The sequence below is a fragment of the Triplophysa rosa genome, linkage group LG11 (assembly GCF_024868665.1).
Source record: "Triplophysa rosa linkage group LG11, Trosa_1v2, whole genome shotgun sequence".
NCBI lineage: Eukaryota > Metazoa > Chordata > Actinopteri > Cypriniformes > Nemacheilidae > Triplophysa > Triplophysa rosa.
Window position 1 is genome coordinate 23,844,264 of NC_079900.1, and position 15,451 is coordinate 23,859,714.

The 15,451-nt window shown below is 40.1% G+C and overlaps 1 protein-coding gene across 3 annotated transcripts in view; it reads left to right on the top strand.

The window, feature by feature from the left end:
- Positions 1 to 15,451, top strand: part of helz (helicase with zinc finger) — a 59,993-nt gene that overhangs the window by 30,082 nt on the left and 14,460 nt on the right. For all 3 annotated transcript variants that reach the window (XM_057345384.1, XM_057345387.1, XM_057345386.1), the window contains exons 19-21: positions 202 to 349; positions 740 to 923; positions 7,884 to 8,112. In XM_057345384.1, the coding sequence (XP_057201367.1) occupies positions 202 to 349; positions 740 to 923; positions 7,884 to 8,112 (561 nt within the window). The remainder of the gene's footprint in view (positions 1 to 201; positions 350 to 739; positions 924 to 7,883; positions 8,113 to 15,451) is intronic.

Here is a 15,451-nt window from a genome sequence, read left to right on the forward strand (position 1 = left end):
GACCTACGTATAGCGCCCCATAGAAACCGATGCTAATGTGGCATCTAGTGATTTATATCTATGGTTTCATCTCGTTTAATGGTTTCGTTGACGTAACGCCATGTTTGATCTGTAGTTTCACTGGAAGTGATCCATAACATTTCACAGTTTGGAGTTCATGTGTTTATGTTGTTGATTGAGGGATTTTCTGTCTGACTGCAGCTATACGTCTGAGCTCTTCTACGATGGCAAACTGATGGCCAGCGGGAAACAGCCCCCCCATAAAGACTTCTACCCTCTTACCTTCTTCACCGCTCGTGGAGAGGACGTGCAAGAGAAGAACAGCACGGCTTACTACAACAACGCCGAGGTTTGACTTTTACCTCAAATACGTCTTGCGTAGTGTGTCAATAATATAAACAAATGTGTTTTTTTCTTCTTAATTCCAAACTACTGAACGAATACTGAGCAGAGACAAAATTATCCACGATGGTCTGTTTCTTTTTGAAGGTTGGTTTTAACAAAAGCAAACCAGTCAGGATTTCGATCAGGGGTGTTTTGCTTGTAACCAGCATTTGAGATGAGCACACATTTGTCATGTGTTTTTTTTAGCGCTGCATTGATACAGCACTCGTATACGAAACCAAAGCGACACAGCTGTTTCATTTACAAGTCAAATAGATTACGTGTGAACCTACATTATTTCTCATGGGCTGTTCATATCATGGAGAATCTGAAGTGTTATTTTGCCCTCATGCAGGTGTTTGAGATAGTTGAGCGTGTGGAGGAGATGAGGAAGAAGTGGCCGGTGGCTTGGGGAAAGCTGGACGAGGGGAGCATCGGGGTGGTCTCGCCCTACGCTGACCAAGTCTTCCGCATCCGTGCCGAACTGCGTAAAAAGAGGATGCCAGAGGTCAGCGTGGAGAGAGTGCTCAATGTCCAGGGTGAGTCACGGGGGTCGAACGCTTGGTCTTTAGGATCCGAATGGTTATTCTCACTCTTTAAAGGGATATTTCAGCCATGTTTTACTCGCCCTCGAGGCATCCTAACTTGAGGGTGCTTTGATTGATCGGTCGCCGATCATTATAGTCTGATAATCACTTTAAATAGCTTGATCGCTCAGCGATCGATATAACGGCCGATCAAATGACACAAAACGTGTAGACCGTGGGTGTGTTCAACTGCCACGCTGTGCAGACCGAGCGGCGTGTGACGTCTGGACCATTCAGCACAGTCACTCACTCAGCTGTCGGTTGCTGTCACTCCTTTTTGTTGCACTCTGAAGTAAACTGATACATGTGCACACTGCAGATAAATTCGGTTAACCAGAGTGTAACTGCATTCTACTATTGAATTAACCCCCGAAAATTGCAGATTTACCAAACCTAGACGCAGTGTGTACGGAACCGAACTCAATAACTATGTGTTCATGACGTATCCAAACACCCATCAGAGATGTGTTTTCATCTGTATGCGAGGTGCTAGAAAACAACAGAAGTCTTTGCTTTCGGGGCTAATGTTAGCCGCTCTCACGAGCCCTTCGCTACAGTGTTGACAGATATTAATTGAGAAAAAAAAAACGCAAACAGACAATCCCAAAATAAACCTTAAAAATACAAATAATTTATATTTAATAAGCCCTAAAAATCTCTTATATCCGCAACTGACCATTTTTAACACCTAAAGTGCTTTATAACCTAACTGAGCGTTCCCACCAAACGCGACTTGCGCGAATGAATCGCGCTATTCGCGCATAGTTGGACGCTTGAACATTTTGAGTTTACTCGCTTCATTCGCGCGTGAAATTCGCAACAGACGCAAGCTCGAAAAAAAAAAATGGCGGCTGAAACGCCCGTTGGAGCATAGTTTTGTATAAATGTAAGTTTCATTTTCACTTTCAACAACCTCTGATTGCATTTCTAGCGAGAAATTAGTATTGTAGTTTTTAAATGTGTGATTAGTTATTGCAAAGAAGCTCTCTGTTTATAATTCAAATAGACTTCAGTTGCGCTGCTTATCTGGGATGCCTTCATGCACAGACACTGCACGTCACTACTAGAGCAAGCTCCTGATTGGTTAACAGTCGTGGCCTAATGGTTAGAGAGTCGGACTCGTGACCAGAAGGTTGCCGGGTTCTATTCCCAGGGCCGGCGGGTAACGACTGAGGTCCCCTAGAGCAAAGGCACCTTATCCCTACTTGCTCCCCGGGCGCTACAGTGATAGCTGCCCACTGCTCCGGGTGTACGTGTGTTCACTACTCTCTGTGCGAGTGTTCACTACTCTCTGGATGGGTTAAATGCAGAGGTCACATTTCGGGTATGGGTCACCATATCTGACTAATAGGTCACTTTCAACACTGCAAAAGAGCGCATTCCAACAAAACACAGCGTATCTGTCTTTAGCTTAATTGATGGACAAAGCGAATCTTAGCTTAAAAATAATAGATACCAAACGGTTTATATTCTTACAGCTGTGAGACGCCAGAACGTTGCTATGGTTACTAGCAGTGTTGGGGTAACGCGTTACAAGTAACGTGCGTTACGTAATAAGAGTACTTTTTAAGTAACGAATAATGTAACGTATATGTATAAATTTATAATATCTTTATAATGTATAAGTTTACATATCAATACTCGAGTTACTTTGTTTTTCAAGTAACTCAAGTTACTTTTCAGTCTAATCATTGATTTATATGAACATTTTTTTAACTGCAGAAGTGAAATTCTCAATTAAATGTAGTGTAGACATGATCTCTCATGCTTGCGCAGAAACAGTCGCTAGTCAGACATGAGCAGTGTTGCCATGTCTGCAGTGCTGCAGTGTTCCGGCTTCGTTTTTGTTACGCAAATCTGGCAACCCTTGACACAGCGATGGAAGGCCAGAGCTCAGATGCGGAGCTATAGTGTGGCCGCACTCGCCACCATGGACAAAATGCCTGCAAATGCCGGTCATGCTCAATAGATAACTTTGAGATCGTGAATTTGGCGCGAGTCGCAACAGCAATCAATTGTCCTGCTAATGCCGATCATGTTTGGAAGATAACTTTCAGATCGCGAAATTAGCGCAAGTCATGACACGGAACAGCAATCAACGGTCTCATGCCTCGTGAATGTAAACATAAGCTGTGTTCGACTGCTTGTGGCGCTGCACGCACAGACAGATCTGCAGATTTAAATGGGCATGGTCACTGTTAGAAGAAGGGTTGGGTAGTGGGCGGAGCACGGGAGAAAGAGAGGAAACAACTGTCATCTGTTCTGTCTCCTCACCAAATACCAGCATATATACAACATAATATGTTAAATGTAATTTTCCCCTCAGAATAATATTATATAATATTAGTAATATATTATATGTTAGATTAATCGTAATTAGAGGATCTGTCATATCGCTTATATATTACTTTTTTAAATCTAAAAAAAACACCCATATTTGCCGGCCAAAAATCCTCCTTTTCCCACACAGTGTTATACGACTGGAAACTACTCTGCCATCCCAAAAGCTCACCGGCGCCATCTTGTCCAACTAGCCGCGCTGTCAAAACACAATAAATATGGAGAGTGACACCGAAGTTAGCAGTGTCAACAGTAGGCAGAGCTCTGATGAGGTGGAGGACTACTGGTCAGGAAATATTTGAAATGTGTTTTTTAAAGAAAATAAAGGTGTGTTATAGGCTATATAGGATTTTTAAATGCATTAGTGTTAAACACTAAAGAACAGCAAAGTCTGGAAAAGCATGAGCATCAGTTAGGTGAGAAAAAGTAATGCAAAAGTACTTTCAGTTACTTTCCACAAAAAGTACCCAAGTAACGTATTTAGTTACTTTTTTATAGTGTAACTCAATATTGTAACTAGTTACTTTTAAAAGTAACCTTCCTCAACACTGGTTACTAGTGTATCAATCATCACAAATGCGGACACATGGACCTAGCAAGGCACTCCTGCATTGAAATGGGGTTGTCACTGCCGAAAGTTTTCAGTTTGTACTAGGGCTGAAACGATTCCTCGAGTAACTCGAGTTATTCGAATACAAAAAATCATCGAGGCAATTTTTGTTGCCTCGAAGCCTCGTTTAATCCATTTAACTACAGTACACACGGAGCACTGCGTTTCCCCACGGACCGTTATTACTGACGCACAGCCCGCTAAAATCTATTCATGTTACAGGGCTCTCAAGTCTCATGCATTCACCGCGAGACACACGCATTTTAGTATGTTCACACGCTCACACGTGTTTCTCATGCTGATAAATAACTGATAGCTTATAGGGCTGTGACGGTTGCCGTAACAACCGCACCACAGCGATGGTAAAGTGCCATGACGGTGGAGAACTGCCACCGGCGGTAGTGCACGTCACTCTGACAAATATAGGTGTAATAAATATGAGAGTTGCGATAACGATTGCTAGTTGTAGCCTTTCAGTTGTGGATGGTTTTATTTAAAAGATTTTAAATTAACAGAAATTATTGGCATACGTTTCCGTTGGTGCGTTCGAGCGCAGGCCTGCACGGCAAAACCCAGGTTATTCTGCGGGTTTTGCAATGGATCTTATTGTGAAATGAACAGATACGTAAAATCAAAACTGGCTATGACCCGCTTGCTTAGTGTCGGAGCGCGCGCAGGTTTTGCCGCGGTTGCGGAGAGACATCTCTTCATTTGCGCTCCTGTGCACATCTTCTGAACGCGCATTTAGTGCAGCTGTACACATTTTAATCTGGACAATGTCAACAAGTAAGTTTCACATCAACGAGTCGGAAAAAGTAAAGTTTTTATGGCAATCTGAATAGGAAAGCCAATGTAGGTTTAAACAGTTTGTTTCAAATGGAATTGTTAAGGACTGTAAGGGTTAATACGCCACTGACTGAAGTTACTGCAACAAGAGCTTTTTTATTTAGTATTTAGCTTTCTTATATCATTTAAGTTTTCATTATTTACTGATGTTTATTTAAATGTTTTATATGCTGTAGTGTGCCGTTTCACTGATGGATTTGCGCGTTAAACATTGACGGATGTTTCATCCTCATTTATTTCAGATATCATATTTCAATTATTTAACAATTTCAAGTATTTAAATAAGGTCTATATTTCTCTTCCACTCGTCATGTGGTTGCTACACGCAAATATAATAATATAAATATTATTTATATAAATAATATATATTTCTCAACCACCGCACCACCGCGGTCGATTTGTCTATTACCACCGCGGTGGTAAAAAAATGCCACCGTCACAGCCCTAATAGCTTATTGAAATGGTGAACTGATATTTTACTTAGTTTTAGTCTATTTTACGAGTGAAACTTGTTTTCCGGCTGCATTGAGTCCATCAAACTAGATGCGGACTAGTGGACACCGAATCCTGTTATTTACACATTTCATCTGTCTGGTCTGCGTGACTGAGTGAATGAACTGCACAGTTTAACGTGCTACACGCGTGATGCTCATGAATTTGTCTGCGTCTGCGCTGAATGAGGACATGAACTTCACCTCCAGAGTTGCGCTGAGAGTTTATTTCACAAACATGTTATTGTTTGAGTGAAGAAACAGACATACTAAAAAATAAGCGTCTTCTGACAACCTGCCAAAATAAAAGTCATAGGCTATTGTTTGAAATTATTATTTCCATTTTTATTCATGTTTCTTATTTATATATTTGTATTATATTGCATTTTGAATTTAATATGGCAATGGAATGTACTAAATGGGTTTAGTTTTCACAGATATTAATGTATGCTATTTCAGCAATAAAAACTAATTGTTCTAAAAAGGAAACAAATTAGTTGTTTTACTCATTTTAAGAGACCTGTCTTATTTTCTCTTGTATAATTAGTATTGCTTTTTAATAAAGAAAAAGTACTTATTATCCGAATACCCGATTAATCGATGGAAAATCAGTAGAATACTCGATTAGTAAAAGAATCGATAGCTGCAGCCCTAGTTTGTACGTGTTTTTTTGTTTTTCATAATTATTAAACAGGAAAGCTATGTTATACTCTTAAGCTATTCCTATGGCTGCTATCATTTATGTTTACTTTCTGAAAAGGGAGAGGAATATGTTGTTTGCAAGTTGTCAATTTATGATTCCTTTTCCTCTCTTAATTCATTAGGTGATATACACTGTTCGTTGAAATTGTTAAATAAATAATTCTACATGATAAATAGAAGGCTTCATATAGATCCTGTGATCGTATCGGCCGGTACTGGTTCTAAGGATCGTTTATCGGTGATCGCCTCCAAAAATCCTGATCGGAGCACCCTTAATCCCAAGTAAACGAACGTTGCATTTTTCGTTTTGTTCTAATAGGATGCTGTCTCCTCTGTACGGGTGCATTCATTACCATCATTTGCTGGAAAAACAAGCCTCTGGTTCACACGCAGCCGAGGAATATCAGAAGCTTGACATCTACGTTAATAGCACTGTCAATATGGATATTTCTCTTAAAGGGGTGATATGACATGGCTGAAACGAATATTATGGTTTGTTTTAGATGTAATGTAATGTGTATACACGATTGAAGGTTCAAAAATGCTGTATTTTCCACATACCGTGCATGTTCGTATCTCCTCTTTGCCCCGCCTCTCTGAAACGCGCAGATTTTTTACAAAGCTCATGGCTCTGAAAAGCGAGGTGTGCTATGATTGGCCAGTTAACCAGTGCGTAGTGATTGGTCGAATACTGCAAGCGTGTGACGGAAATGTAACGCCTCTTACCATATTTGGAACATCAGGTTCCAAAGCAATTGTACTGACAGGTACGCCCACCTTACTTGCGTATACAATTGGGCGTCTTAGGCCCGTTTCACATTTCGCGTCTTTTCCGCGCGCATATTCGTTATTTTAAATGTAGACGCAGGCGCGCGCAAATAGGGGGCGACGCGCGCGGCTTGCACATTTTTCTAGGCGCGTCGGCGCCGCATCGAGATGGAAATAGTTCAACTTTTCGCAGTGCCGCACGTGCATTTGAAGAAAGAAAGAGGCGCGGCTCGCGTTTTCCGTGCGGTTTTAGATACAAAATGTGAATCGGGCCTTAGTCAAATCACACCATGAACTGACATAGATTTGTGGGGGTGTGGTTACACGAGGCGTTTCAGGCAGGTTTCGCTTTTAGATAGAATGCATCTTTTGTTCCCACACTTTCATTTTTGCAGTTTTATGTGTCTTAATACATGCATGGGCAACTTATAACACACCAAAGACACAGAAAAACACGTGTTCGCGCCATATGACCCCTTTAAACAAACGCATTGATTTGCTTCAGAAGACCTTTGTCAAGACCACGGAGCCGTGTCGAGCTGTTCTTTGATCGATGGATGCTCTTTTTGGAGCTTCAAAAAATTGCCCCCCATTCTACCGCTTGGAATAAAAAGGATACGTGGTATTATAACTCTGACTGAATTATTCCTCGAGAAGAATTTTGTTTTGCCACTGAAATATTCATTTAAGATTGGTTAAGTTCTTAAAAAAAATAAAAAGGTGCACCAATTTGAAGCCCATTTGTGGAAAGCACCAAGGATTTGGATAGAAGAGAGAGTTTACCTGATGGTAATTCACCCAGTCGTGTGTTTGGTTGTCAGAGAAGAGCTGTAGGTGTCCAGATTGCTTTGCGCATAATTGATGATGTTTGACAACTCGACCAGTTGCATTGAAATCGCCTTTTACACGGCAGAGAAATTCCTTTAAACTAATCTCTCTGTAAAGTAAAGTAATAACTCTGATTTGTGTTTTGATTCAGGATTAGTGTTTATTTGTGACTCTACAGATGTCACTTTAAGTCAACATAAACTGTGTTTATTTTTCTAATACACATTACTTTGCGTATATCCATTTCTGCTGATGTTCCTTTGTCCGCATGCACTTCGAATGCTCGAAGTGAAACAATACTTAACACGGTTCTCTTTCCGTCCGTAGGCAAGCAGTTCCGTGTGCTGTTCCTGAGCACCGTTCGCACCCGTCACACCTGCAAACACAAGCAGACGGCCATCAAGAGAAAGGAGCAGCTGGTGGAGGACTCCACAGAAGATCTGGACTACGGCTTTCTCTCCAACTACAAGCTGCTCAACACAGCCATCACTCGAGCGCAGTCCCTGGTGGCTGTGGTGGGAGACCCCATAGCGCTCTGCTCGGTGGGACGCTGCAGGTACTCGGACTCAGTTTTGTATTTTCAGTTTAATATCAAAATAAAACATTAGGTTTTACACGACTATAGGCACAGAATAAGCCTTTGGTTTGTTGCTCACTGCTGTTTGGTTGTGGCGAGTACCTGAGTAGTCAGAGTTCCCATGACGCACCGCTGTCAGCCCATGTCTAAGGCGTTCCTCACGCGTGGATGCTTCAGACGCCACGTCCGCAGTAGAGACGTCAAATCATTTGGCAGCTCTCTTCAGGGTTTCTGTTTGATAGACGTGTGACGTTTATGTATACGCACCCTCTTAACCACAGCACACTGTTATTTCATTATGATTGTGGTTTGCTATTGGTGCTGATGCACCAGTTTGATTCTGATTTATTAGATGTCATTTCATTTGAGTCTGAGGCAGATTCTACTTTTTTTACTTGTATGCGTCTGCCCTGAGGTGTAATGAATGGCTTCAGAAGACCATATAAACTGTAAATATGTTCAGATTTACATTCAATTTTCATTCATTAAGGAATGACGTTCATTGAATCTGCTTTTATGCAGAATGACACTGGCAGTGTGAAACACATCTTTGCTAGGGCTTGGTATATCACCACTCATTGCAGGGTTTTTCCTGGCTCAAAATGAGGCTGAGGTGGTGCCATCCTGATCTTGTACACACGCGTAGGCCTACCGTACTTTAAGTGGCTTAACCAAATTGACTTTGAGTTTGACATATTAAAAGTTCTAATAAAATTAGATAAAAATGACAATTATTAAGTTATATAAAACATTACTTTTATTCAACCAAAAATAAATGTTTTTTTATCAAATAAAGCTTTTTTATCATTTCAACTAACTTTTCAGCCCACAATAGCCAACTGAATTAACCAGTCTTTCTAAATGAGCAAAGCTCATCCACATCTTGCATTCTCTGTGGTTCACTTTAAATGATTCAAGGATCTCTTATATTCGCTAGTGACTGAAAAGTTCAATAGTTTAAATGAATCTGTTCAAATGAGTCATTCGTGTGCGAGTCGTTCTGAAACGGTTTATATTCCATATCATATGTTTTACAGATTAACTAAAACTCATTATTGAACCAAAACCCTGAAAAATGAAACTGCATGAGATATAAGTATAATCTAGTCAGCTATCTAGAGGTTATGTGCATTTACTCGAGTCATGACCTTTGAACTCTGGCAGCAGTTCTTTGATCAGGTTATGGCAGTGTGTATTGCTGTTGGGCAGGGTTAGGCTTTCTGTCTGTCTGTTTTGTGTCTTGTTTGTTTGTTTGTGTTGACACTCCCTCCGAGAGCTGTCTGTCACTTCACCAGCAGCCTGCTGCTCCGCCGGCTCTATCCTCCCTAGCTGCAGCTCCCTTGTCGCTATGGAGACAGACTCGCATCAACCAATCGCTACAGCCTGGCCACAGGAAATGTCAAGCCGAAGGGCTTGGCAATTAAGTGCGTGCGTGTGTGCGTGTTAAACAGCGCTCAGTAATCCTGATGTTACTCTTGTGACACACCTGATGATCAAATCACACTGATATCTTAGATTCATCCTTTCATTTCAAATGTTTATATCACAAGATGTGACTAATTCACAGTTCAAGATTGCAAACGCAAGCCACGTTTCATAAATTATATTGGTGAAGCGTTCTCTCAGTTTAATACGCTGTGACAACTATGAGAATGCCATGATAAGTTGATTTTCCAACAAAGTGTAAAAACTATGGAGTTTTAAAAATTGTTATAATTTTTTATTGAGAATAACAGGAGTCCACACCACAACACAGCAAAAACAACACAGAGGAACAATATAGTTTGGGTCCCTTTCAGAGTTTTTTTCCAGCTGATAAATGAGAAAACATTGAGCGCCAGTCAGCAACATCAAGGTAACGGATAACTCGGCCCTTTTTACATTAGAGTTGTTTTGCAGTAAATGCAAATTCTTATCTTTGCAATACAATCCCTTCATACTCTCAGAGATTTTTATTAACTTTACATAATTATACCTTAAACCATAGAGACATAATCTTAAAACCACGCCCACCGGGGGAAAACAATCCAACCCTCTCCATTGACTTTGTATTGGGGCAAGCTGCCTCCTTGTCATTTCTGACTTATTACAAAAAACAGAACGATGTTTAAAAACTGCTGTGTGACAGGGTGTACAGTAAACAAGCTAAAAAAAAACAGAACTACATTTTTATAAGCTGTCGACCCCCAAAAACGGGCATTTAAGGACACAAAAGTGTAGTGCAATGTGTCATATTGTCATTTTTTAACTAAAACGATGGCGGGACAAGCTGTTGGGAAGCTGTTAGCTATATTAGCTAATATTAGCACTCGCAAATATAACCTTACTGCATTGCTTTCTGCTTTAGCCACATTCTAACAAGTTGCATGCTGTCAAAATGCTAGAGCTTAGCATACAGAAATATAATATATAAAACTGACATTTGGATATTTGACTTACCAGTGACAAAATGTTTACTGCACACGTAACGTTAGGCATACTGAGTGTGTCAGGATCCCGCAATTTACCCATTCTTCCTGCTGACGCTTCACGTCTTATTGCCTGTGTTCACTTTTGTCTCCTCATGGATTAAAGTTCTCCATCGCTACGACGGATTTCCGTTAATTGCAGCGAGTCTACGACGGATTTCTGTCAATTGCGGCGAGTCTACGACGGATTTCTGTCAATTGCGGCGAGTCTACGACGGATTTCTGTCAATTGCAGGGTTCCCGCCTGTCCTTAATGTCATAAATTCACTTGATGTTAACCGTTTGACGCATACGATCACAACGGTGTGATTAGAACATTCAGCGCTTTGACTGGCACTGAGCCAGAGACAGACTCAATCCTGCTACCTGTTACAACCAGGGCTCGAGTCGAGAGAATTTTACTTGCCCGACCGGACAAGTAACTTGAAAAAAATGTCTGAGGGAATGAGGTGCACAATTTAACATACTACACAAGTGTTGGTCTTGGATTTGTCTGCGTCTGCATGGATATGAACACATGAACTTCATCTCCAGAGTTGATAAGAGTTTATTTTACCAGCATTGTACTGTTTGAGTGAAACTATCGTCAAAAACATATTAACTTGAGCGTCTTTCCGTCAAGTCGTCAAAATAAAAGTCACGTTAAACTGAACACTCAGACGAAAAAATACTGTAGTGTACTATAGTTTTTGCTATGGAAAATTGTAGTGCCCTTGTAGTAAATTGATAAACTAGAGTAAACACATAGTATACTATTGTAAAGTTCAAAAACACTATAGTATCTAGGAATTTTAGAATTATTTGTGTTTGTAGAATTAATGTCATTTGTCAGTTACCTGCCTATTCATGTGATGAACTGCACTTGCACATTTTTTTATGATGACAACAGACGTTTTATACTTGTGCTACGGCTAGTGTTGTAGTACTCGAGACCGGTCTTGGTCTCATGTCTCGAGTCTGGTCTCAAGACCATTTTGTGATGGTCTTGGTCTTGTCTCGGTCTCAACTGTCTTTGGTCTCGGTCTCGTCTTTGGTCTCAGACTTGGTGGTCTCTGGATTTTTTTTCTGTGGGGATTACAATAAAATGATGGTGCATTGTCTGATTTAAGTGTTAACATTATTAATGTGATTGGATGTAAAACTTTAATGCCCGGTTTCACACACAAGGCTTAAGACTAGTCCCAGACTAAAATAAAAGTTTGAGCTGTCTTAACTGAAAATAAATAGCCCTGACATATCTTAAAATATGTCGTTGCCATTGTTTTGTCTCAACACCAGCAGTATTTTTATCCAAGGCATTTTAATAAAAGTGACTTCAATATCCTAATTTAACTAATTTTTTATTGTGATCGCTTGAATTACAGACGCGTCATATGCTTTTCGAATGAACGTTAGTTTCACTTTAAAACTTGCCTTATGCGGCGGTTGAAGTTAAAGACTGAACTCGCCGAGATGGAGGGAGGGAGACGAGTGCGCGCATTAAAACTGTCTATCACTATGGTGAATCCACGGGTCATGCACGTTCCGATCCGTGGGGCGCGCGCGATCCGTGCGGATCACAGATCATTCGCGATCCGTTTAACAATTGTATAAGATGTGTTGGATTTGTATTATCTGAGGTTTCCAACTTTCGTTCACGTGAATAAGGGCAAATGTCTCAATCGACGGCTAAGTCAGCATTTAAGTGGCACCGGAATCTGCGTTTTGATTCAGTCCAGTTACATACCGGATACATGGGTACCGGAGCCATATTGGCACCGGGTTTCGGTACCCAACCCTAGTCCTGGACTCCTGGCTTAAGCTAAGCCTTGACAGTTGTGCCGGTAAGAGATGAATGGGGGATTGTCCTAGAAGAAATCTGTCAACAAAATGAATACAAAGGTCCACAATATCCAAGATGTGATTATAATAAAAAGAAACAAGATTTAATACAAGTACCTTTTTTGCAAAGACTGACGTGATTTGAAAACATGATGTTTTGCTACTGAATAGTACACACATGATTCTGTAATTATGACTTTTTAGTGTTACGTGGATCTTTTAGATGAATTTTAGGAGTACTGGTCTTGGTCTTGACTCGGTCTCGGCCTGCCTTGGTCTCGGCCCCTCAACGTCTTGGTCTCGGTTTAGGTGGTCTCAACTACAACACTAGCTACGACTGTTTGGCCTGTGCTACAAAACCTCTGTAACACCAGTGCTATGTAAAAGTTAATGTACAGCCCTGCCACTAATAATATTTACTGCTTGCCTTTGTTCTATAGCAATCACGGAGAGTATAACCAACTTCAGACACTAGGTAAAACGCTTGGAAGCAAACTTTAGCACTCAGAATCCGAAACAATTATACTGACACTTCATATGAAGTTATATTTACCCGCAGAGATGATGTATTTTTGTATGCAAACCCCAGAAGCGAGTTAGCATTTTGAATCTCTGATTCTGATTCTGATTTTAAGACTTCTAGTTCCATCGCCCCAAAATCTTTTTTTTTTTAATGGGTTTTTGGTAAATCGCCTGAAATAAGTCTTCTAGCTAACGAAACCTCTAAATATTTTCACGTTTTAATCTATGACATAATACACACCAGTTTTGAAAGTTTTATTGTGTCTTAAAAACGACAGTTTGTAACAGGTTGCTAAAAGCGACTACTACCTTTGGCGGGGACGTTAGATGTCATCGCGCATATAAATCTCACAAATAATGCAACATGGTCACAAATCTCTTAAACGTAGATGCGGATTCATTCACGGACTAATTACTTACCAGGGAACACGTTTTAATAAAGTTTGAGAAAGTTGTCGGAGGCTTGGTGGTGGTGACGTTGATATTGAGCGACCTTAAGTGTAGTCTGTTTATAGTCTCGCGTTAGCTTTTAACTTCTGCTGATTGTATTTCGGCTTCAAAAATAGCAAATATTGTGTTTATCTGTAAAGATGATCTTGACAGACAAAACGTGTAAACATCATGAACATTTGTTAATCACAGATCTTATTCTTTGCGATCTTCCAAAAGTCTGTGGGAAAAATGCATAGGTTTTCGGTCGAGGGAACGTGCGACGCTTACTTCCGGGTTAGCCTACAGAAATACCTCATCTCTGAGGCACTCATGTTTTATACTTTACAACAGAAAATCATAATCTAGTTTCCCTAATGCAAACTATTTTAATTGATGTTTATTTCTGTAGCGAAAACACAAAAATGGAAAAAAAAAATGTTAAAAGCAGGAAAATTATCAAATGCATTGCGTTTTAAAATATACTGTATTGTTCAGAATGAAAAAGATGTACATTGGCGATACTAAAATAGGATCACCTTAAAAGCTAACGGGCATATCCGTAACTAAATCATCCAAAATATAATATCTTGTCTTTTGAGTTTTGTGGTAAACGAATGCGAGCAGGACGTGTTCTTGTCAGGTTTTTGTGCAATTCACCTGTGACAGAAGACTGCAGGTACAGTTCTCTGTTGTCTACAAGCTGTTTTGCATGTAATTGAGTCTGTCACTGTATCTTCAGCTTGTCAAGTCGTGATCAAGCTCCCGATTAGTTCAATCAGTTCTGCTTCCTCAAGGTCTCGTCACATTATCTGAAATGACTTCTGCTGTCTAATGGGCGGCGGGATCTGAAGCCATCGCTTGCCAACACTATTGCAAGCACTAACTCAACTTGATGTCTTTTGCTGTCTGCCGCTGATATTGCCTGTTGCTGTTGTTGGTGAAATTGTGAGATGTGAGCGTTTTTAACACTGCTGGCATCAGGACAGATTGAAGTAGGTTCTGTGGTCGGTGTGTTGCTATAGAGATTTGCACAGTGGGTTGACAGCGCAGTATTAAGCGCGTTCAGCTTTAACATGTCGCCAGTTCATTTCAACTCTACAGATGTTTATTATTTCGGATCAGTTGTACAGATTCATTATCTCCAGCTGTAATGAGTTCAGCTGATGTGCCAGATGCTTTCTTGTAATAGACTGAGACATCAACCAGACTGATTTATATGCCAATATTGGGCTGTTTGAGACTGTTGGCATTGGCTGATAGCTGTGTCCGCTTTGACAATTAACTTTGTTGTTTACCCTCGCATAAACAACAGCAATTATCATTGTCGACAGATAGTAAGCATTCACGTATCTAGGGAAGACCGCAACGTGAATTACTGAATTTGTTGCATGTGTGAATGATGCTGTAATACCAAAATAAAGCACATGTAACTGTTCATGGCTATAATCTGGTTTTGAAACGATTCATAAAATTTAATGAGGTTTTGTTTGTTTTAATACTTCTCATTGGAAAAAGAACCCTTACTCTCTGCTTTGAAGACTGGGAAACACTTATTTTATGTAGTTTTAGGGTTAGTTCACCCAAAAATGAAAATACTGTCTTCATTGAATCGCCCTCATGTTGTTTCAAATCATTGTTGTTGTTATACATTTCTTAGTTCTGTTAAACACAAAAGAAAATATTCTAAGAATGTGGCAAACCAAACCATTCTGGGGCACCATTGACTACCATAGTAGTTTAGTTTCCTACTGTAGTAGTCAATGGTGCCCCACACTGCAAAACTGACATTCTTACTAGGCATTTTTGTATTGTTTTCTAGTACAAATATCTTAACATTCTTAAATCAGGATGCATTTTCTTGACCAGAAAAGTAACCGAAGATATTTAGTCTTGTTTTATGATGTAATGTCTTTTGTCTTGTCGCGTCCGGTGTAGACACGGTATGTGTAAAACAAGCAAAAGGTGAGAAAAATACACTTGAATTTAGTTTGACCTTTTCTTCTCGTCCCATTGACAGATTTTTTGCTTGTTTTAAACATAAATTTCCCTAATTCTTATGTTTTTCCTTATTCTAA